The sequence below is a fragment of the Mustela putorius genome, unplaced genomic scaffold (genome assembly GCF_011764305.1).
Source record: "Mustela putorius furo isolate JIRA1106 unplaced genomic scaffold, ASM1176430v1.1 tig00000743_pilon_pilon_pilon, whole genome shotgun sequence".
NCBI lineage: Eukaryota > Metazoa > Chordata > Mammalia > Carnivora > Mustelidae > Mustela > Mustela putorius.
The window spans coordinates 4374039-4398828 of NW_025421464.1; the positions used below are offsets into that span (position 1 = coordinate 4374039).

The 24790-nt window shown below is 47.4% G+C and overlaps 1 protein-coding gene across 3 annotated transcripts; it reads right to left on the reverse strand.

Moving 5' to 3' along the window:
• Positions 1–1740: 1740 nt before the first annotated feature.
• On the reverse strand, positions 1741–24471 carry GGT7 (gamma-glutamyltransferase 7). 3 transcript variants are annotated; one of them, XM_045084111.1, is made up of 15 exons: positions 24154–24463; positions 18102–18337; positions 17572–17723; positions 16218–16347; positions 15323–15390; positions 15038–15111; positions 14536–14732; positions 12404–12491; positions 10494–10621; positions 10237–10325; positions 8086–8235; positions 7850–7967; positions 7024–7161; positions 5914–6013; positions 1741–2477 (listed from the first exon to the last, which is right to left on the reverse strand). In XM_045084111.1, exons 1-15 carry the CDS (start codon positions 24320–24322, stop codon positions 2314–2316), a joined length of 2001 nt encoding a protein of 666 aa, XP_044940046.1. In that variant the 5' UTR covers positions 24323–24463; the 3' UTR covers positions 1741–2313. The 3 variants fall into 3 exon arrangements, with proteins under 3 accessions (XP_044940046.1, XP_012908825.1, XP_044940047.1); XM_013053371.2 differs by having other exon boundaries at positions 1742–2477; positions 16230–16347; positions 24154–24455; XM_045084112.1 differs by having other exon boundaries at positions 2415–2477; positions 5921–6013; positions 16230–16347; positions 24154–24471.
• Positions 24472–24790: the final 319 nt, after the last annotated feature.

Below are 24790 nucleotides of genomic sequence, written 5' to 3' on the forward strand. Positions count from 1 at the left end.
ATTTAAAGCACATAATTCTGCTTTTTAGTACAATCACAGGTGCAACCATCACCACAGCCAATTTTTATCACTTCAAGAAGAAAACCTGTACCTTTTAGAGATCGCCTTCCTCCCAATCCCCCATTCCCCAGTCCCTAAAAACCACTATTTTGCCTTCTGTCTCTACCAATTCGCATGTTCTGGATATTTCATGTATAAATGGAATCATACAGTATGTGACATTTTGTGTCTGGCTTCTTTCACTTAGCATAATGTTTTCAAGGTTCACTCCTGTTGTACCGTGTATCGGTACTTCATTACTTTTTTATGGCTACATAATATTCCATTGTATGAATATACCACGTTTTGCTTATCCATTCATCCACTGATGGACATTTGGGTTGTTTTCACCTTTTGCCTTTTGTGCATAGTGCTGCTAGGAACATTCATGTGCAAGTTTTGTTTTGAACACCTGTTTTCAATTCTTTGGGTGTATATAACTTGAAGTGGAATTGCTGGGTCATATGATAATTCTAATCATTAAATGCCAAACTGTTTTCCACAGCAGCTGCACCCTTATATTCCCACTAGCAATTTATAAGGGTTCCAATTTCTCCAAATCCTCACCAACACTTATTTCCTTTAAAAATGATTTTTAAAATAATATTATTATAGCCAACATAGTGTGAGGTGGTATTTATTTCATTGTAGTTTTGATCTGAATTCCCTCTTGACTTATGATATTGAGCATCTTATCATGGACTTATTGGTCATTTGAATATCTTTAGAGAAATGTGTAGTCAAATTCTTTGCCCAACTTTTAACTGGGTTGTTGAACTGAAGTGTGATTAATAAGCACACCCCTGATAAGGGTCTGGGTACTAGACCCTTATCCCATACATGGTTGCAAATATTTCTTTCATTTGGGGGGTTGTCTTTTCACCCTCTCGATAGTGCCCTTTAATGCTCAAAAGTGTTTAGTTTTGATGCATTTCAATTTATCTATTTTTTCTTCTGTTGCTTATGTTTTTGGTATCATATCTAAGAACCAATGCTAAATCCAAGTCATGAGGATTTCCTCCTATGTTTCTTTCTAAGACTTGTCTTAGAAAACAAGTCTTTCTAAAGACTTGTATAGTTCTTATGTTTAGGTCTTATATTTAGGTCTTTGATCCATTGTGTGTTACTATTTGTATGTGATATGGGGTAAAAGTCAAACTTTGTTCTTTTTTATGTGGATATTCAATTGTACCAGCACTATCTGTTGAAAAGACTGTTCGTTCTCCATTGAATGATCTTAGCACCATTATCAAAATTCAATTGATCATACATATCTACGTTTATTTCTGGACTCTCAATTCTATTCCAATGGTATGTTCAGCTTCATGCCAGTACCAAACTGTTTCTAAATACTGTAACTTTGATTTAAATGTTTATTTTTTTCACTTTTAAAAAAATTTATGTTTTTATTTACTTATTTTTAATAGGCTTCAAGCCCAATGTGGGGCTTGAACTCATGACCCCAAGATGAAGAGTTGCAGGCTGTACCAACTGAGACAGCCAACACCCCCGTAGTAAGTTTTCAAATCAGAAAGCTTCATATCTTAATCAAAACATGAAGGAAATACCCAAAATATCCAGTTTAAGAAACAAATAATAAACAAATGGCTTTGGCTGCTTTTGCACCACCTCACTTGTTCCCACTCCCAACACAGCCAAACATAAATCAATCCAGAGCCGTGGTTAAGCAATAGTCTTTCTTTAATTCCCCTTTGCAAATGGAAGCCCCTGAGCTGGTCCCCACCCCCACCCGTACCCACAACCTGCCCCCCCCCAGATGCAAGGCCCCACTTCAACTTGGTGGGAGGAAGAGAGGAGCACCCCCTCCCCAGGATGGTCCATTAAAAAAATCCTAGTCATTTAAGAAATGAGGCTGGGGACAGGAGAAGGGAGCTGGAAGACAAGGTCCAGGTCAGGCCAGACTGGAGATGTTGGGGTTGTGAGGACCCTTGAGAAGGGTTTGCAAGCACATCCCTAAGCTCAGGGCCAGCATGGCTGAGGGAAAGGAGACAGACAGACAGCCTGACTCCTCAAGGAACTGTCTGCCTGGTTGTGGACATGGACATTCACCACCACCACCACCACCATCACCACCACCACAGGCTTCTGGTTAGAGAATTTTCCAGTTACTCTGGGATAGGGTTTGTTAAGTAACCCCTCTGGCCCATGATCTAGGGCATCCCTGGGGTCCCCCTGAGACCAAACCTGGGAGAAGGAGGGACTCTAGGAACATGCAAAGCGGGGGAACAGAGACCCCCGCCCCACCCCGCTGCTCTACAGGATGGTGGCTCCAGCTGCGTCTGGGCTCCGAGGGTCCTTCACACCAATGATGAAGTTGTTGGTTCTCCGGCTGCCATGGACCCAGGATAAGACATCTACTTTCTCCACATGGTGACCCCTGGCTTCCAGGAACTCAATCTCTTCCTCTGTGAACTCACCTGAAAACCATCCCCCCAACATATATACATTCAGTGTTCAGAGCACTGACTCAGGAGTCCCACGGTCAGACCTGAGTCTTGGTCCTGGATGCCCACTGTATGATCTTGGGCAAACTGCTTTACCTCTCTGAGCCTCAGCCTCCTCATGCATAAAATGGGGATTATATGAGAGCCTACCACATGAAGTTGTTGTAGGGATTTAAAGAGATAAAATACAGAAAGCACAGAGATCAGAATGCTTCATATAGTATGTGATCAATAATATATTTTCATTCTTAATATTGAAAGAAAGGGCTATGGGCTCTTCATCGCCACATGCCTAGGCCAAACCGCCATCATTACTTGCCAGGATAGCCAAAATGCAGCCATTACTGCATAGCCCACTGACTGGTCTTTCTGGTTCCAGTCCTGCTTCCTTATAGCCTAGTGACACAGAGCCAAAGGGATCCTCTTAAGCCATTAGTCAGACCACTCACTTCCCCTTCTCAAAAACTTCCAACATCTTTGATGACTCTTAGAAGAAAATCCAAAGTCCTTACCAAGGCGTCTAAGGCACAACATCATCTGGGAGCTCACGACCTCCCTAAACTCCTCTCCTCACTTCCTTCCATTCTCTCCCTTAACTCTGCTTTAGCCTCCTTGCTGTCCCTCAGGTAGGCCAAATATGCTCCTGCCTCAGGGCTTTGCACAAATTCTATTTGGAATGCTCTCCTCCTAGATAGTCACAAAACCGGCTTCCTTACTTCATTCCAATCTTGGAGGAGGACTTCCCTGACCGCTATCTAAAATGGCAGCCCTGTCATCCTCACCTTGCTTTGTTTTCTTTCCACATACTTATTGCTACTTGTTTACTTATTAATTTATTTACTATGTCCCTCTCCATTAGATTATAAGCGTTTTGAAGGCAAGGATGTTGTCTTGTTGGCCATCGATGTTCATTGCCTTTACATGGATAAATGAAGAAATCCCCACCCTCTTAACGTAAGTTCAGGCCCTCGCATTTTTCTTGCTTGGTCCTTTATCTTAGTTGCCTCTGTTTCCCCAACTTAAATTCTCCCCCCTTCAATCCATTTCCCCTAAATAAAACATTTCAGGTCTATCCCATCTCCAGTCAAGTGGATAAGCCCATGCTTCTTACCAAGAACCTCCAGGATAAGCCCTGTAACCTTACCTCTTACTGCTCCTCAATAAAGATCTGGCCTTCTTACTTCTGCAGATAGGATAAGGTAAAGATATAACACTGAATAGCCGTGAATCACCAAGTCAAACGTGTTTTTCCTTAACAGTTCATTTTCAATCCTTTAGATGATGGCAAAGACTAAGTTTTAGTCTGGACCCTAACATTTCTAACCTCCTTCTTCAATAGAGAGAGCAGGGCTCAGAGCCTTCTGTGGGCACCATATTCACGGAAGATCTACAAACAGTTGCCTTGTCGTAGTTACTTATCTTTTATTTGTGGCAAATGATGCTACTTTTCCATGTGTGATTATGATATTGGATTTATTTATTTTTTTAAGATTTATTTATTTATTTGTTGGACAGAGAGCGATCACAAGTAGACAGAGGCAGGCAGAGAGAGAGAGAGAGAGAGAAAAAGAAGCAGGCTCCCTGCTGAGCAGAGAGCCCGATGCGGGACTCAATCCCAGGACCCTGAGATCATGACCTGAGCCGAAGGCAGCCTCTTAACCCACTGAGCCACCCAGGTGCCCCTGGATTTACCTTTAAAATACACTTATGGGGCACCTGGGTGGCTCAGTGGGTTAAAGCCTCTGCCTTTGGCTCAGGTCATGATCCCAGGGTCCTGGGATTGAGCCCCGCATCGGGCTCTCTGCTCAGTGGGGAGCCTGCTTCACCCCCCTCTATCTGCCTGCCCCTCTGCCTGGTTGTGATCTCTGTTTGTCAAATAAATGAATAAAATCTTTAAAAAAATAAAAAATAAATAAAATACACTTACACTGAAAAAGAAGTCCATTTATAGAGGTACATATGTAAATAATGGCTCAGATGGTATGTAAATGTGGCAAAATTCATGAAGGTGCTGGATAAATTCTTAAGTTTAAGAAACATGGTCTTTAGGAGCCAGCAGGCGTCCTGGCTGCTTTCTGAGTCATTCTTTCTGGCTTTTGACAATTTGTCCAGAATGTTCTGGGTTCTAGACAAGCCAAATACCTAATCATACTTCAAGACCCAGCCCATAGCCCTTAGTGGATGAACTTTCCCTTTGCTAAGCCTCTGCTCCTCATGTTCCTGTCTTAGACTGTGAGCTCCTTAAGGGAGGCTAGGATGAACCAAATCCAACCATCACCCTACCCTGGCCCAGGTAACTTAGCATCATAGGGCCCCACATTCAGGAGAGATCAGAAGTTATTAGTTGGGATAGCCTCATTATCATCATGCCAGGGTGTTACCAGCCAGACCACAGGGTGTGATTGCTGAGGATTTAGGTCTGTGACTTCTAATGTACTTTAGTCTAGGAGACAAGTGGTAAAAAACTGAGTCTTTGGTATCAGCTAGGTATATGCTCTAATCTCAATTCTGCCACTCACTGACTGATTTTTAACCTCTGTGCGTATCAGTTTCTTTGTAAAATGCGGATGATAATACCAACTAGGCAAGAACCATGTCTCATTCAATGTTTTATCCCTTTTGAACTTGCATAATACATCGTCTGTTGTAATAAAAATTCCTCAAAGCTGTACCTACTTTCCCATTTACAAAATTAAGTTGTGTCTAAAATTAGGCACCTTTCTTAGAGGAAAGTCTATTTTCTCACTGTAATCTACAAGGTCCATGATCTGGCCCCAACCTGCCTCTCTGGCCTCATCTCACTCTCACTCATCATGGTCTACTTTTTACTCCTAAAACATGCCAAGCCCATTTCTGCCCTGAATTCTTTGCATCTGTTCCCTTCGCCCACAAAACCTGCCCCAGTTCTTTGCACGGTGGGTACCCTCCTACTCTTCAGATCTCAGCTTAAATGTCACCAAAGAGAAGACTTCTCTAGTCACTGAGTCAGTCTCTATGTCAGCCTGCAGAGCATTTATTTTACTTTCTTATATTGCTTTGATTATTTATTTTCCTCTCTATCTGTAAATGCCATATCCTCAGCACCTAAGATAATGCCTGGCACACAGTGTAGGTATTCCATACAAACTGATGAATGAAAGGTTTGCAGAATGAAAACCGTATCTCATTTTACAAATGAGAAAACTGAGGCTCAGAGTGGAGACATGAATTTCCCAAGACCACACAACCAGTAAATGACAGATCTGGTTCTAGTCCCCAGATCTTTCACTGTCCCAAAGGAGTTAGCTGGAAGAGCCCAAAGATTCACTGGCAGCAGTTTTGCTGGTGGAGGCATGGACACCCTTGGGAGGAGCCCCTTTCTCTACCCGGCTTTTTGCCCATCCCATGGGGATCTCTGCTCTGCACTCACTGTCCACCTGCAGGAGGTTGGACTGCAGGTCTGGATGCAGACGGCCATGGGCCAGGCTGTCACTCAGGTTCCGGTTCAAGGTCAGAACATTCAGTAAAACCTGTGGGCAGCCAAGGGGTAGAAGTCAGGGCTGCCCCAGGGATGGGGATTCAGGATTCCCCAGATCTCACCCCTGGGCCAGACTTCTTACTCTTTGGAACCCTTATTCTAGGAGTATTATCTGAACAGCCTCAAGACAATCATTCTCTCCTCCCTTCTCCCTGGCCAGGACAGGGATAATAGCTGGAGTAGTCCTAGGGCACAGCATGGGTACTTTTAGCTTAGAGGTTAGGAGTGTGGGTATGCTCTCAAAACAAACTCTCTGCCCATTCTTACGCAACTGGACCTAACTTTTTAACCTCTTTGGGCTTTAGTTTCCTCATATACAAAATGGGAATAAGGATTTCTCCCAATGTTGGGAAGGCTAAAAGAGCAAGCACATGTAACACCATGCCTGGTGCTTAGTAGAACTCCATAAAGGTTAGCTGTTGTTACTGCATCCATTTTACAGATGAGGAGACTGAGGTTCAGAGAGGTTAAACGAATGCCCCATCATGCACTTGGAAATTGGCAGCACTTGGGTTGGGGCCCAGGACTGTCTGATTCCAAAGCTCAGGTTACTTAACTCACCACCTGCCAACGTAAGTGCCTGGCACATAAATCAGTTGCTCAAAACATTCGTGTAACTGTTGTGAGACATTCTGGAGAGTAGACACTTCCTTTCAAAATCAGACTCTAAAGAGGGCTGCTTGTCTCTTTAGATACTGAGCAGAGGCATCATGGGACTTGAGGTTGACAGACCTAGGCTGCCCAGGTGCTAAATCACCTCTCAGTTCCACTGACCCGTGATTGCTCATCCAATCTAGAAGTCAGGGAGCTTCAGGGTTCCATTTTGGCTAAAAAGCTCAGCACAGCCTATGCCCCCAGTACCCAGGATGGGCCTGTCACAGCAGCCTCCGCCTATGTTTGTTGAGCTAGGGATGAGACCAAGCCAGAGACAGGAGGGCACCTACAGTTTAGGGCACAGCTTGGCTACTGGCCACAAAGTGCCTACCATGGAGGAAACCTCACCTGGGTCAGTCCGCTGAGGCCCCGGGCAGCTCCATTGGCCCCCAGGGCGAGGTAGGTCCCACAGAGCCCCTCCGCTGGCCGGACCACGGTGGGCAGCAGGAAAGACAGTGGTCGTTTCCCTGGCTGCACCGAATTCTCCTGTTGTCAGAGCACGGAGACCACAGGGAGATAATAGGTGGGGCAGCTTTTCATGGGAGACTGGTCCCTTCCCAGGCCACAGTTTGCTGTCTATGAAACAGGCAGGGTCCCTGGATAACTGGGGTGGATGTGGACCCACTGAGTTGTTATGGGGCTACCATGGGTGCGAGGGGAGGGTACCAAGCCAAGACAAATGGCTAAAGGGAAGAAGAGGATAATCTCCACCCTGGTCATCCCTATCTCTCATTGTCCTGGCAGGGCCCCAGCATGCCCTGAGAGTAAGAGTATTGGCCTCCAACTAGACCAGAATTCCTATCTCCTTCCTCCTTTGACTAACAAGAGGGCTGAGGCCAATCAGCTCACCATCACAAAATCGTAGACCACTGCACTGAAAAGTGCCAAAGCATCAGATGAGGGCTAATATCCTTATTGTACAGATGAAGGAACTGAGGCCAAGGGGGGGGGCAAACTTTCCCCAGGTCACACAGTGAGACAGGGACAGAATGGGACGGGGTTTCTTCAGGCCCAAGCCCCAGACTTGGGCTGCAGGTGAAGCAGACACTTTGTTTAGGCTCCTTTTCTTTATACTAGAAGTTCCTAGAGGAAGTAGGGAGGGAGGAGCAGCCATACTGCTATACTTCCTACCTAGCTTCAAGGTCCCCAAGGGAGGAGGGATGCAAGGCCCTACCAGGCTGGGTGCAGAGTGGTTAGCAGTCCTGTTGGGCCACGAGAAGTCTAGCATCTGGCTGTTGAGCAGGATCCCCGAGGGGGTGATGAGGCCACTGCCAAAAGGGCGGTTCAGGGAGCTGGGGATAGAGATTGGAGCCAGGTAAGCCCTGAGGTCACCCTCATTCCTATCTGGCTCCCAACTCTTCCTGGTCCAGATGATCTCCAGTGCCGGGTTCTGTGTCTGAGCTGGCATACCTGACCATGGCCACAATGAAGTCGTCAGGGCCCATGATCAACACCTGAGCAGCTGTGGGAGCCCCATCCAACTCGTAGACGGGCAGAAGTGGGGCAGGGGCCGCCTGGGAGTCATTGATGTGGCCCCGGAGGTAGGCGGCTTCTACCTTGCTGAAAAGACAAGGGGTAGGAGATTAATACACAGCAGGCTCTTATTACACCTCCCCTACCACACTATGATGTCTGTTTGTGCAATTATTTGATTAACGTCTCCCTCCCCCACACCCTGGCCCGGAACTATTAGGTCTGTGAGAGCAAAATCTCTCATTCTGAGCACATGGGAAACATCCAAGAAATCATTGTTGAACTGACTGAGTTCGTTTAGGTGTTATCCAGATTCACTTTTAGAGCCAACTTTTATTTAGTGCTTAAATCAAGAGTCTTTTAGTTACTTGACTTTATTTACTCACTTAATCTTCTCTCTGAAAGTACCTGGGGCATAGTGGATGCTCAGATAATATTTGTTTTGAATGAACAAACAATTTATTTAATCTAATGTTTGTAGTTTCGAACTAGTTTTTTTAAAGATTTTATTTATTTATTTGACAGAGAAATAGAAAGTGCACAAGTAGACAGAGTGGCAGGCAGAGTGAGAGGAGGAAGCAGACTCCCTGCTGAACAGAGAGCCTGATGTGGGGCTCAATCCCAGGACCCCAAGACCATGACCTAAGCTGAAGGCAGTGGCTTAACAACTGAGCCACCCAGGTGCTCATGAAGAGTTCAGTCAGGGGCACCTGGGTGGCTCATCGGGTTAAGCCTCTGCCTTCAGCTCAGGTCATGGTCTCAGGGACCTGGGATCAAGCCCCGAATAGGGTTCTCTGCTCAGCAGGGAGCCTGCTTCCCTGCCTCTCTGCCTACTTGTGATCTCTCTCTCTCTCTCTGTGTCAAATAAATAAATAAAATCTTTAAAAAAAAAAAAGAGTTTAGTCAGAGGAGGGTTTGTATAAAGGGATTTTATCTACTATTAGAATTCTTTTTCAAGGCACAGGAAGACTTGACATACAGTCAACCCTTAATAACTATTCGAAGAATTACTTGGGTGAATTTAATATAGGGGTGTGTGTGTGTGCACGCGCGCACATGTGTGTATGTTAGAGCTAGGCTGAAAACAACATGAAATTCTCCAGATCTTTTAAATTTGGGCTGAGGGTTTCTTACTTAATGACTATTAGTTTGGTGATTCTAGAACATTAGAGTGACAGGTTACCAAGGATTACTGAAGACTTTCATTCCGTTTTCAACCACAAATTTTGTGGAGGCCACGCAGAAGTGGTACAGAGGGCTTTGTTTCAAGTGGATTGGGTGGGGGGACAGAGGCTTAGCTTTTAGCCCTTATCCTTGTGACCCTGAACTGTTTACTATTTTTGGTTGTTGCTTTTTTTGCCTTTTAATTATAACCTGTTCATTTTAGTTTCATTGTTTTCAACTTATTCATAGAGTTGTTTGAGTAATACTACAAATTTATGCTAACTATATTTTGGGGTTCTGATTTTGCCCTTAGCTAGCCTTTCAGTCAGTCAGAGTAGCAATCAAATAGCAACCATTCTTACCCACCCATATTGCCAATTACTAATACCATTTGTTGAATATTTATTATGTGCCACACAACGTGTTTTGCACGTATGACCTTATTTTGTCCTTACCACAACCTCGGTAAGGTGACTTGCCCAGTGCTGCTTAGCTAGTGGATTGTGAAGCTGGGATCTGAATTGAGTCAGTCTGACCACAGCCCATAATCTTACTATACTGTTATGCTGCTAATGTGGAGACATTATGGTAAAAATCCTCATCACCTCAGGTATTTGCTTGGAGACTTTTCATTGTTCTTAAGTTTTCTTTTTCCACTTAAAAGGGGGCACAGGTGGGCCCAGATATGTGCCCTGCTAGAGTCAGAAAGTTTTAAGAGCCAAGTGATGCATACTAACTCATCAGACAAACAGGCAAACTGAGGTAAGTGCTGTGAGAGGCAACCAGTGTCACACTGAAGTGTAACTGAGCTGAAATTGACTTGGGACTCCAGGTCTTATTGCTGTACCAGCTGCTTTTGATCTGATCCCTTCCTCACACCCACCACCACCTCTGCCACGCTGAGAGTCCTGCCCTGGGACCCACCTGAGCATGTCATCCATGCTCTCAGTGATGGTAGAATCGTAGACAGGATCTCCCAGTCTGCTGGCCAGGGCTAAAGCGATCTTCAGGGTCTGAAAATGTAACAGGAGTGTGGAAGAGGCTGCCAGGCTCCTCCCAGCACCCACACTAATGATCCTCATGTGAGAAAACTTGGAGGTTAGTTCTGTCCCATGGCAGTAGCCCATCCCCCCACTCCCAGTATACCAAGACCCAGGGCAGGGTGGAGGGGTTGGCCTTGCCTCTGCCACCCAGTGAAGAGCCTGTTCCCGGGACACCAGCGTGGTGAGATTGAAGCCTTCAAGGATGTTGAGAGCACTGATGAGGGCAGGACCCGTATGCGGGGGTGGGGGACTGAGAACCAGGTGGCCTGGAGGAAAAAAAAAGAAATGACTAGATGGCAGGGGAGGGGTCAAAGCAACTCCACATTCCACCATCACGCAGACTGAGACTACTGCATTGGCCCCTCATCAGACAAGGAATCTGCCTTGAGAGGCAAAGCACGGAGAAGCAAAGGGACCCACACAAGTTCTCTCAGCAAGTCAAGGGCAGGGCCAGGACTCCAACCTAGAACACCGGCCTTCAGTTTCCTCTTCTGCACAAGGAAACTAAGGTCCAAGAGGACTGTAGTCTGCCCAGAGTCACACTGTAGCCAGAACAGGGACAGGTGTCCAGATGTCTAGATTCCTGGCCTATCATGTGTCTCCTTTTAGCTCCTCCCACAGGCCAGAATTCTATTCAGGGCCTCTTATGGTCCCATGACCCCCAAAACTTCTTGGAGGTGACAACCTCCTCTTCCTATTTGAGGCTCCTATTATTTGATGTTTGGACATTGAAGTAATAATGATAATACCTGATGCATAACATTAACTGATTAACTCATTTAATCCTCACAATGGGTATTGTTATCATCCTCATTTTACAGGTGAGGAAAGTGAGGCACAGAGACGCAGTTGGTCCAAGTTTACAGGAGACAAAGGGAACCCAGAGCACTCAAGGTACTGGCATTGCCAAGAGAACCCAGGCTTGGGAGGAGAAACGTAAAATCAAATAAGCATTCAGTATCCACTCTGATCAGGGCAGCTTTCAACATCATCTCCTCAAATCTTCATGGGGGCCCTGAGAGGTAGGCACCGCTATTATCTCCATTTTCAGGAGGGAACCATGGCTCAGAGTGAAAAGTGACTTATTCAAGGTGAATGGGATAGCTGGTACTCAAACCCAGGTCTTCCTGGCTCCAAAGCTACGCTCGTCCTCTGTTCCATATACCATCACCTCTGGTGGAATAATCAGGCTAGAAGTTGAGTCCTGGAAACTTGAACTCAGAGGGGAACTATTTTGGGGCTTGAAGTGATCCAGACCTCCTAGGAAGGAGAGAATCTGAGAACCTGGGAACCTTCTGAGGGACCCAGGAACCCACCACTTTGGGTTCAGCAAACATGGACTTCACCCATGTCAAAAGTTTAGCTTTCTGGGCTCCTTGCTGGTTTGAGATTGCTAGGTTAAGTTCCATTCTATCCTTTGGCCTCAGTTTCCTTTTGAAACAATGAGGGGACAAGTCTATAATTGTCTTGAAAAGTTTGTTCAATACGAAGCTAGATGGACTCATGAATTCTTCTTAAGAAGTACAGGGCAGGGGTGCCTGGGTGGCTCAGTGGTTTGGGCTGCTGCCTTTGGCTCGGGTCATGATCTTACGGTCCTGGGATCGAGCCCCGCATCGGGCTCTCTGCTCCACAGGAAGCCTGCTTCTCTCTCTCTGCTTGCCTCTCTGCCTACTTGTGATCTCTGTCTGTCAAATAAATAAATAAAATCTTAAAAAAAAAAAAAAAAAGAAGTACAGGGCATTGAGAGTGGGGCTGAGGCAATACAGAGCCCAAATCAAGAAAACCTATGACCAGAACCCCAACTCGCAAGCCTGAGCCTTTGACTAGACCTCCCACCCCATATCCTAAATACTTGGGGTAACTGACACCACGAATACTGTAGAAGGTGGGCTGGCTCTGGCTTGTTTCAACAGTTGGCTGCCCAGGCAAGCTCACTGCCTCAGTTTCTCTCCTGAACAATGGGGAGGAGTCTCTAGGCCAAAAGGAGGTGGCCATGGACTGGGAGGCTTCTCCTGAGCAGGGACCCTGAGAACTGAGAGAGAGGTCACCTCTGTACACGCCACACACGGGATTCTCCACGAGAGCACTGTAGTTGCTGAAGTCGTCCTCAGTTATGACACCCCCTGCGTGCTGGGCCTGCAGGGGCGAGAATGACCCACAGTTGTGAGCCACACACCAAAACTGTGGGCATGTGGGCTTGGCCTATGGTATATGTTTGAATCAAAGACAGACTTGATGTTTATAACTTTTGTGCTTTCTGCAATTTCCATCATGACCTTTAGGGACCCAACTAGCCCTGGGTACCCCGGGAAAAAGGAAGGGGAAAAAGCACAAACACTGAGCACCTGCTATGTATCAGACATTCTTTGAATGACCTCCTTAGATTGGCATCCAAGGCCCTTTGTGATCTGGCCCCCACCACCTCTCCCACTTCATGTCCTGCTATTCCCTGGTGAGCTCTGTACAGCCACCTGGAGTGACCTACAGTTTCTGAACACATGACTCCATGGCCTTGAACATACTACCTTCTCTGCCTACGTAAAAGGAACATTTTCTGGGATGCCTGGCTGGGTCAGTTGGAAGAGCATGCAAATCTTGATCTTGCGGTCCTGAGTTCGAGGCCCACATTGGGCGTAGAGATTACTTGAAAAAGAAAAAGGAACATTTTCTACTTACAGCAGAATTTGTTTATAAGATATCAAAACTAGATTCTTCACTTCATTACAATTAACTAAATCCACTCCCAAACCATGAACCCTGGACGATCCAGATAGGAATGACTCTCATTGGAAATAACTAAGCACTCTACTGACCAATGAACCAATTTTGTACAAATCGATGGGCTCATCATTTCCAGCATGGTAATTTTCATTTCTAAATTAGCATAACCACTAGGAATCTTCTCTCTTTCTCTCTCTTTTTTAAATTTTTTAATACTTGAAACCCCTGACTTCTAATCTACCCACAGTGAACTATACACTGAATTTCTTGGCTCGTGTGTGTTCAACTTTGGGTTGTTTTTGTTTGTTTGTTTTCCTTTAAAGCTTAGATAGTCTTTGTTTGAGTCTCCTTCTCCCCCTTCTCCAGAAGATCCAGGTGTGGCTAATCAGAACATTCCTTTTCCATGCCAGTGATTTGGGAATAGTCATGACACCTATTGGGAAGTTTGGGAATAGTCACGAGACCTATAACAGGCTGATGAGACATAACCTGGAGGCTTTTGCCGTAACTATTGGAATGAGATATGTTCTTTCTCTGGGATGGTTTGCTGGAAGGATAGCTGGTGGGGAGCAGGTGTGGAGAGGATCTGATAGAGAGTGAATCCAAACAGAAGAAAGTAGAGATGTGGCAGAAAGATAGAGAGACAGACCACAGCCTGGCAATGTGGATGGAGCTCTGGACCCAGCAGACCTACAGCCAGTACTCTGCTAGACTTCTCAGTTAAGTCCATTTGAGATGGGCATTTATCACATAGCCATACCTCTAGGACTCAGCATAGATTCTGACATAGAACAGCACTCTGTGAATGAAGAATGAATGATGGACCAACTCAATTCCCACAACCATATGGCAGAGAAACATATAATCACTCCAATGGTACAGATGAGAGAATCACAGAGTTGGTTTGTGTATCCTTACCTTGAAAATAATTTCCTATTTGGAGTTTTGAATTACTGACAACAGTTTTCAGAACCCATTACTACCTCAGGTTAAGAGTCTTTGGGGTTGTTTGGTAAGCCCTTGTGTCAATATCTCCAGTCCTGATAGTGACCAGTGAAGGAAGGTTTCCCTCAGTCCCTAGAGAACCCAAGAGCAGGGTGGGATTGTGGGCTTGGGAAAGCTGAGGCTGATCCTGGGTCTCTGCCACGCCTGGGAGGGATAGGTCAAGGCTCTGCACAGGTTGGCACCAGCCCTGGGGGACCCAAGGACACCTCTCTCAGTCAAGATAGAACAGCTCTTCATCCCTGGGGTCCTTTGTGTTTCATCCTGTCAACTGCTCCCACCCCAAACAACCACTGATCTGATTCCTGCCACCAGAAGTTAGTTTTGTCCATTAGAGAATCTTAAGTAAATGGAATCATCAGTACATTTATGCAGAAAGAAAGACAGAGACGGAAGGAAAGGGAAGATGTCCCTGCAGTGGGGTCCTTCAGGGCAGGGGGGCTCTCCAAGTGCTCACCTCGGCCACCATCTCCAGTGTGAGATTGCCTCCTGCGTAGAAGGCGGCGGGGCCGGAGGTGCCCAGCACATCCAGCACTGCGGCCAGGTCAGGCCGACGCAGCAGTGAGCCCGGTAGTGGCGGGTGGCCCAATGGCAGGAATGTCTCACGGAAACGCTCAGATGCATTGGGCGGAGGCTGTTCAGCCAGGGCACGGGCTGTAAGCAAGGACAGGAAGCTGGGTAGGGGGCTGAGATGCACCACAGGCGAGGTGGCTGAGTGGCTGGCCCTAAGAGCTCCAGCACCCCCCGGAGCATGTTATGGGGAGATGGGGGGTGTATTATGGGCCCTTCTCATATCCCCTCATTTGAGGCTGCATCCCTATGAGGTAGGATGGGTAGGGAGAGAGCTAAAGGAGCAAATGGAAGAGAGGTGCTTTCTAGCTTGGGCCCCAAATCTTAGAGGTTTCCATTCCCCTTCCCAACAACCTCATGCCTTTCCCCCACCCCCAGGCCCCACTGACCTAGATCATGGGTCACGTTGAAGCCATCTTGGGCCACAGCTGCTGCGAAAGCCAGGACTTGGGACCATGGCAGCCTGGGGGGGCCGGAGAGCAGGGGTGGAGGAGATCCTGGGGGGAGGAGGAGGGGTCCTGGGGGAAAGGGGGTTCCTGGGAAGGAGAGTCCTGGCAAGGGAAGGGGATATGAGGAGGGGGAGTTGGGAAGGAAAGAATCCAGGATGGTAGGAAAAGGCCACCCAAGGAGAGATGCAGGCAGAGGCCCCTGGTCCCCAGGGGGAGGATCTTTACCTGCCATAGAGCTGGTGAGCTTCATGTAGCCCCTTCACCATTCCGGGGACCCCCACCAAGAGCCCAGGCTGGGCGAGGCGGGCAGGCGAGGGAGAGAGGAGACCAGGTCACTGGAAGGGGGGGGCTGGGCTGAACTCCGCAGAGCCCCAAGCCAGGGATGGGGGCTGGCACAGGGGAAAGACACAGGCCAAGTATCCCAGAGGAGGGACAAGCTCTCCCCAAGCAGGCATCCCTCCCATTTCCCTGACTTACTATCAGCAAATGCAGAAAGGCTTCCTTTATCTATCATAGTTGAGTGATTTATAAATTAAGCAAATCCTTTTAAGAGCCAAGATGTGACCAATTTAGATGGAAACTTGTCTACATTGGATTTTATCTACTCCTACCTTTTAAAATAATAGACAAGGGACTTTCATTTAACCTTTCCATGATCACATCACCATTACTCAGCTGTGATAACTCAGGCATGTTTGGCTTTTGCCACTGCACCAAATATCTATTTTTCCAAGTTATTCTATTTCTTCTGGATAGTGGGTTTGCCTTTTGCAGTTCCTCCTTAATCTTCCAATATGCTGTGTGTGGGGAAGGTTATGGTCATCAGGCTTCGAATGAAATGTGTTATAGTGCAGGAACTTTGCAAACTCTCAGGCTGCTCAGGCATCCTGATAGGCCGGGTTGCCAGGGAAGTAAGATGCTACTGTATTGCCCATTATCAACCATACAGATCTTTTGGTTCATTATTTTATCTGGGGGACTGCCTATCTCCTTCATAGCTTTAAGAGTGTCTTGCTTCACTCTTTTCCTCACTTCCTAATAATTACTCAGCAAAGTAATGTTTGGGTTAGCAGAAGGGCAGTGAAGGGAGACCCCCCCCCCCTGGACTCTCTCTTCTCACCAGGGTCCCCACCTTGGTTTCCCAGGATCTCTGCAGGGCCTCTTCCCTGAGGGCCCCTGGTGCAGACTCCCGGAAATCAATTAGGTGGCTCTCATTTCTTCTGATGTCGTGGACCAGCATTACGCCCCCACTGGGAGAGACATAGAAGGAGAGGTTGATAAGGTACTACCCCTCTAAACAATTAACCTGCCTCTCTTTCATCCCCAGTGGTGATGGCTGTAGGCTGTTTGTCACAGGAGTAAGATGTCTGAGCCCCTTCTAGCAGGGATTTGGAGACGTAGCCACTATATGAGGGTAGGGAATGAAATCAAAGGGGTTGGGGGCCCAGAGACCATGGACCTCTTCTGGCCTGTTACTGGAGACTTTAATCCCTGATTAGGGAAAACCCGGAGACTGGAAGAGCAAGATGTTCTACCTCCTACCCCCACCCTAGACCACAGCTGGACCCTGGCCAGCTTCCTGCACCTGCCTCCACCATATGCCCCGGCTCCCTCTCCCAGGACTGAATTATGTAAGGATGGACTGTATCCAACCAAAAGGGGACCTTCTTTGGTGGGTCCTGCAGGGCTGGTCTTGCAGGAGCCAAGATATGGACTTTGTCAGCTTGTCCCTTTTCTGTGGCTTGTTTCCATCTAAGATGGGAGCTGCATTTGAGATGATTGGCCTGCAGCCAAGTAACATAATAGGGAAGGCAGGACAGATAAACAATAGGGAGTGGTAGGAACTATGGCCAATTGGACAGCACAAGTCCCGTCATGCTATTCAGCTCCAGATAATTGCAGCCATGTGGGCCCAGTGTTACCAGGTCTTCAGATGGTTCCAGAGATATTGAAAATCTGGATTTTTATGAAAATTCTCAACTTTTTAACAATAGTAAATAAATTTTTAATAATTGTAAGTGTGGAAACCAAACTAATCTATGTGGTAGGTATGGTCTATGTGTGGCCGGTTTGTAATCTGTTTTAAGAGTTCTCAGTCTGTGGTGTATTTTTGGAGGATGGAGGGTCCATAGCTTTCATCATGCTCACAGGATTTGTTTTAAGGATTTGTAAACCCTAAAAGTTAAAGTATTCCTGCCTTAATTAGTGACAGTATACCCCCACCTGTGCACCTTACTTTATGGTTTATAAAAGCCTTCACCGAGTTAAGGAAAAAACAAATAAACAACAAGCTTGTTAAAACACCTCCTCTGACTCCATGTAAGGGTAAAATTGGGTGTAGAAAGACAAAATGCAAGGAGTTAGGGCCCAGCTGCCCCTCTGGTCAAACTTGAAGACCCCCACATGAGACCTACAGACCAGGACACAGAAGTAGGCCTGGGGGACTCCAACCTCCACAGCTGGGAGCACCTTACCCGCCTAGGCCAGAACTGTGTGGAGCCACGATCCCCAAACACAAGGCTGCTGCCACAGCGGCATCCACAGAAGATCCCTGTTTACTGAGCACCTCGATGCCCAGCGATGTGCAATGGGCGGCATCAGTGACCACGGCACCCTGGTGAAAGATCTGGGAAGGGAAAGTGGACGAGGTGGGGGCAGTAGGAGACCTCTGCCTCCTTAAGGCACCTCCACCAGCCCCAGAACCTCCACTGGTGTTGGGGGTGGGAGTCCCGCCTTCTTGTCCCTTACAACTCTTCCTAGATCGCCTCCAGTGCCTCTTACATGATCAGATCCCTTCCTTGCTCTGTCCCATTCATACCCTGAGCTCCTCCCTTTGGGACCTTCCTCTCTGTCCCACTGCCCTCTCTCCTTAACATTTGCTGGTTCCCTCCCCCACTCAGCCAGTCTGAATTCCAAGCAATTCCAATTCCCACAAGTCTCAAGAGCTTTCCCCCTCCCTCTTCTCCAGTTTCCTTCTCCTGTCCGCCTGCCCCAACCCCCTTACCTGAGGGTCTCCGAAGTAAATCTGCATGACCAGCGCCACAGTGACTCCCGTGGCAAAAGTGAGGCAGGCTGTGACAATGACTGTAAGTCCATCCTGGCGGCAGGAGCACTCGGCCGCTGCCGCAGAGAAAGGGTCCTTGCGCGTCTCCCGCAGTGGGGACCCGTCCTGGCTGCCCATCTCCGACGACGTGGATGGCAGCCGCTGCAGCCTTGCTGACTTCAGGAAGGAGTCCGGGTCTGCCGGCAGCAACCAGGTGGGTTTGGGCACCTTACCTGGACCAGCACCCCCCCCACCCTGCGCTGTTTGGCTTCCCCCCTCTCCCTGCCCCCGTTAAGCAAACCTCACTAGACAATACTGCTTGCCCTTTGGTGTCTCCCCAACGCACCCCAGAACAGGTCGGGGGCAGTCCCGGCTGAGTAGAGACAGGAGCCCTCAGCTGCGAGGCAGGGGGCTGGATGCCTGGCCCCTATGCCAAACTTTCTGAGACCTGAGACCCACTCAGGACCTAGGACAAACACTTCCTGGAATGGAGGGGGTTTGGGCCCTCCCTAGAAACCAGATCCTGCTCGTGCTGGGGCCCAGCCTGCTGTGGCAAGGAAGTAGCTACATAAACTGAATGGCCAGACCCTGGCTTCCAATCTTGCTTGGCTTGTCCATTCACTCACTCAACAAATATGGAGGGCCTGCTGTGGGTCTGTCTCTATGCTAGCTCCTAGGGAAAAGGAATAGACAGTTTCTGCCCTCATGAGGTTCACAGACCAGTAGAAGAAAAGAAACACGTAAACAAAGGAGTATATCATTACAACTTGCAGCAAGTGCTATGAAGAAAAAGGACGGAACGATAGAAAATAGTGGGTGTGTGTCGGGGGCTGCTTAGCGGGGATTTGGCAAGGCTTCTCAGTGGAGGTGACTTTTAAGCTGAGAACTAAGGGATGAGGAGCTAGCCATATGTAGACCAAGAAGTGAGTGTGTAGAGTGTTTCAGAAAGAAGGAGCAGTAGGTGCAAAGGGCCCTAAGGTAGGAATAAGCTTGGTGCAATAGGAAAAAACAAAACAAAACCGAGGCCTGGGTGGCTCTGGTGTAGTGAACAAGGGGAAAGAATAGTATGGTGGAGGTTAGCCCAGGTGCACAGGGCCCTATGGGCCTCGTGAGAAGCTTGGATTTTTTTTTTTTTTTAAGATTTTATTTATTTATTTGACAGAGATCACAAGTAGGCAGAGAGGCAGGCAGAGAGAGAGGAGGAAGCAGGTTCCCTGCTGAGCAGAGAGCCTGATGCGGGGCTCGATCCCAGGACTCTGGGATCATGACCTGAGCCGAAGGCAGAGGCTTTAACCCACTGAGCCACCCAGGCACCCCGAGAAGCTTGGATTTAATCCTAGCTTTGAAACCAGTTCTCTAAAGGTCCTGTGTATTTGTGAAAAGTAAAGAAATCGCCTGGCACCTTGACCTTAATACCCTTGCTATGTATGTACAATGTGTTTTAAAAAGTCCATTCATTCAATAAATATTTTTTAAGCACTTGCTACTATACACTAGGAGTAAAACCCCTTTCAAAAGTCTGTGGGATGATGCTGAAAACTGACAGATTTTCCTGACTGAAATACTATCATGGTTCATCAATACCAACATGATAAATACCCAAGCTCCTTGACCTGGCATTCAAGGCCCTCTATAATCCACACTCCCCTCTTTTGTGTAAATAAGAAGCCACATACATATATAGAGAACTTTTAGAAAATATTTACAGTGGTTACTTTTGGGGAAAGATACTGACGGTGGGAATGAGATGGGGTAGGATAATTTTTTCTTTGAAATTTTTAGTACATATTTCTTTCTTTTCTTTTTTTCCAAATCAATGCATATATAAACTTTTATTTTATTTTTTTTTTTTAAGTAATCTCTACACCCAACATGGCCCTCAAACTCACAACCCTGAGATCAAAAGTTGTACTCTACACAGACTGAGCCAGCCAGGCATTCCTAAATTAACACACATATTTTTAAATAAAGAGGAAAAATTGCACACAGATAGGAATGGAGAAGAAGACTGCTACTTTTCCTCATTGTATTCTTTCCCTTTCTTTTTTTCCTTTGGACCATAAACATGTAATTTATTTTAAAATTTTTATTTAAAAAAAGAAACTTGTCTTCTGGAAGCCTCCCTTAGCTCATCATGCTTGCCTCTACCCCTCGGCACCACACAGTCTATAAAAAAACTGGAATTCATTCAACAAACATGTTAAATACCTACTGCAGTCAAAGAATTCTCCTTGGTCCCTAGAGGTTTCAAAAGAAGTGCAGAAAATGGCTTTGAACTTACATTTATTGATGGTGACTATATTCCAAGCACTTTCCATACATTCCCATCATTGAAGCACTCCTGTAACTTGTTGAAATAGGCCTATTCTCTCCATTTTACAGATGAGGAAATTTAAGGCTGGAAAAGGCGATCTTGCCCATTTAATGTTATAAAATGAATAAATGGCAGAAGCAAAAGTAACTCAAAACCTGTCTTCCATTGCTCCACAAAGTATCAGGAGTCATTTCCACATTCAATAACCAACCTTACAAGCTAATTCTAGCTGATACTTCCAGGTACTTGTCCTTAAATCTGTTTTCTCGAATCAGCTATGAGGGACCAAGAGGGGAAGTGATATGACTCCATCAGAGTTGAGCCTATTCAAGACTTTTTATCCCATCAGTCAATCATTAAGTTATTCATTTATTCAACAAAAATATTTACTGAGTACTCTACTGTGTAAGCACTAGTGCAATAATACCATTGATTTTACTGATGTGTAAAAGCAATAGCAGGACACTGGGAAAAGGTGAGTTTGGAATCAGAAGAAACAAGTCTTTTGGGAGAAAGACAATGAGTTTAATTTTGGTAATTCTAAATTTGTGGGACACCAATAGGAGTTGTCTGGAAGCAACTGGCCTAGTATGCATCTGATTTTTATTTGATTAGATGCCATTTTCAATCAACTTTCCATTTCAAAACACCATCTCCTCTCTCTCATTTCTTATTCACTCATTCCTGTCCAGAGTGAGTATATGACCTAGGCCTAGCCCATAACAGGCACCTCTCTACAGTCACTGGTTCAGCGACAGATATGTGATCAGCACCAGGTCTGTGAGACTCAAACTTAGTTCTATTGCTGCAACTATTGGGAAAGAGAAACGCTTTCTTTCTGTTTAGATTATTAAAATGGTAAGGTGAAAACCTGCTGCTACTGGGCGCATCTTGCTGCTACAGAATGAGAGGTCTGAAGATGAAGACCATAAAAAGGAAGGCAAAGCAAAAGACAAAAGCCAATTCCTTTTTAGGTACCTTGACCTAGCTATGCCTCAGGCCCCACATCCCTGAATTTTTCAGTTATGCTACGCAATAAAATTCTCTTTTAAGATTAGGTTTAACTGAGTTTTAACGGAGTTTATGACAGAAGAATCCTGAACAGAGTTGACTTGGCAATTCTAGAGATAAAGAGAGAGATCTTGGTTGGAAACTGAGGTCATTTCTGACTTGCTTATTCCTTTAAGGGCAGAATCATCAAAGACTTTTTTGAACCAAGGAATAACATGACCAGAAGTTCAGGGTGGCAGATAGATTGGGGTTGGTGGGGCAGGGGGCAGGGAGGGGGCAGGGAGTAGCTAGAAGCCTATGGGTAATATAGGTAAGAGAGGATTGGGGCTTAGTCTCCAGTGGTGATGGCAGGGATGATGAGATGGACTGCAAGATACTTAGGAGGACAGAGAGCATCTGATCACTTTGGGAAGTAAGAGGAAGGAAGGAAGTCATGGATAGCTCCTGGGCTTCTACCTTGGAGATTGGATGAATGGCAGTGTTACTAACTGAGAATGACACTGGGGGAAGGGCAGGTCTGGGATGAGATGAATTCAGCATAGTACATCCTGAAGGTGAGGCACTTGTAGGACATCTAGAGGCCGATGCCTGCGACAGAGAGGAACTCATGGACTTGGAGCTCAGAAGAGAGTCAAGAATCTCCCCAACTTAAAAGTGGTCACCATTTTCCAGAGGGTCTGTTGTGGGGGAGCTGGCATTTGGTTCTGGGGAGTGGCGGGCTGGAGGCTAGCTGGGTACAACCAAGGTACTGGGTAAGAGGATGGGGCAGCATTAGTAAGTAAAACCTCCAGATTGAGAACACAGGAGATCATGTCAGTCAACAGGCTAGTCCAGCTGGTTAAAGGAACCTTGGGGCTTAGAAGTAGTGGTCTGGGACATAGCTTTGAAATGACTACATAGATATGATGGTAAGGGTCCTTGGAACATTAATGCACAACCGTGGCATAAGGTGCAGATTCCCAGAAACTCAGGCGACAGGGGTCTCTGCTGGATTTTTGGAAAGATGAGAGCAGAACCTGTCGTAATTCTCCAAGGTACTCCCTGAGGCTTGAGAACTCCCTCCCCTGCTATTCTTTCATCTTGAGATCTCTCTCATTCCTTTATTTATTCAACAATTTTTATTGAGCACTTAGCACTGTGCTGGACATTGGAGAAAGGATGGAGAAAAAACAGTCACAATCCTGTCTTCATAGGGCTTAGAGACATGGAATAACCACATGATTGCTCAAATAATCACAGACTTGATAATTGCTAGGACATTTATAGGGAGCCAGGAGAAAACATGTCAGGGGCTTCCAATCTCTAGGTTAGGAGAGATAGGCATTCCCAGTAGAGCTGGAAGAGGAACCTGAGGCCCAGGTCAGGGTAGATGTGCCCACTGTCATACAGTGAGTCAAGGCAGTGCTGGAACAAGAAGTAGCATTCCTGACCCCTGGAAAAAGGTCCTGGTTTCAGGCTGTTATCCACCAGGACACATCTTTCCACTACTTTCCCTATTCCAGGGTTATTCTCTCTGGAAAAGAAGTTTTGACCTGCAGCTTGGATATCTGATGCCCATAAGCGCCCCCGGCCTTCCCTACTCTTCCCTCCAGGGAGGCTACAGTCTAGTTAGGCTGGCAAGGGCTGCTAGTAAGGGCCAGATGACTGGAAAATTGTGAAGGGGAAAAGAGTTTGGGGCTGTCAGGCTGGGAATAGCTACAGAAGGGCCAGGCTAGAGAAGGCTGGGTCAGAGAAGCAGGATCTGCCAGGCTGGTAAGGGAGAAGGCTCAAGTGCAGGCACCGGGAGGAAGAGTGAAGCACAGGGATGCTCTGATGTCAGGAAGTGACGTTGAGGGAAAGAGGGATGGGGGATGGAGCATGAAAAATGGAGAAGAGGATAGAGCTGGGGCACATGGATAGGAGGGAGAGCCCTAGGGAAGAAATGCTCAGAGAGCTCTTGGCCCTTAGGTCTGCCCCAAGCCCTGTGCCCCCCTCCCTAATCCCACCCTTTGCAGTCCCTTCAAAGGCTGAGAACACAGCAAAATCCTAGAGCCTGCTTCGTAGGGGGCAGGGTACCTTACTAACATCCTGGCCTGATCCATGGCTCCGGGAGGGGTGAGGTAATCCACAGGGCAACGAAGGCACTCTGGTCCCCAAGGACTCTGAGAGGTCATGCAGTCCGTCCGCCTGTCTCCCAATATCCACGGCTTACAGAGAGATGTAAATCATGTTTTCCTTAACTCTCCCGGGATGTGAAGAGATTCTCAGCTAAGGTCTCTCCTTCCCACAACCCTTGCCTGTGGGGAAGTTCTTCTCAAGACCTAGCCTTACCCATCCTGCTGCAGTCTGACTTGGTTTCTCCTACCCTGTTCTTTGGTGACTAAGGGACGGCCTCTTCTAGGTGATTACAGCTGTTCCTTAGCATCTCCCCTCCAACCTTCCTTCCGTATTAGTTGGTTCTTCCCGAGCGGCAACCCCAAACCCGGCTGCTGCAGTTCCTGGCATCATTCACCCTTGTCGCATCCTAAGCCTCCAAGGCAGAAATGCATCTCCATCCCCACTAGATAACGAACGGAGACAAGGGAGGAGGGAGAGGTCCAGGTGGAAGGGAATGAATTAGGGAGATGGAAGCTGGAGGTGATGCTTCGCGTAGATGAAGGAGGACCGGGGACGTCCCAGGGGGGCAGGGACGGGGCCAGCGGGCCTCACCGGTATCGGGGTCTCCCAGGAAGGCGTCCTCGTCCTTGCGGCCCCTCAGAGGGGCCGCGGGCGCCGGTTCGTCCTCCGGCAGCCTCGGGAAGCTGGTGATGCTCATGTAGTCCACGGGCGAGTAGGCGCCCAGGGCGCTCTCCTGACTGGCCTCGTTCTCCGCCGCCATCCTCGCCCGCGCCCCCCAGCAACGCAGCGCCTGCGGGAAGTGGTGCGGCGGGGGTGGGGGCGGGTGGAGGGCGGGGCCTGAGCTCTTGGGCTGCCAGGAGGGGGCGCCTCACCCCATCCCCCGCTGGCGTCGGGCTCTGCTTGAACACTCCTACCCGTAGCGCTGTCAGCCTGCAGTGGACCGGCAGGTGGGCGGAGTGCCGTGTGGACCGAGAACCTGAAGGGCGGCGGGTCCTGGAGAAAGCGCGGAGGCTGTGGGGGAGGGATGGAGAAGAGCGCTGCAAGCGCGACCTTAGTGGCTTGGGACACTTTATGCAGCCCGGGGGCCAAACCGCTTCCTCCTTCCAGATTGAGCTAGAATCCGCCTCAGACCCCAGACTCTCTCCTCAACCTCCAGATCCTTCCACTGAATGCAGATCTGGCCTCGACCCCCGATCTTGTCTCTGATTCCAAATTCGGACCACAAACT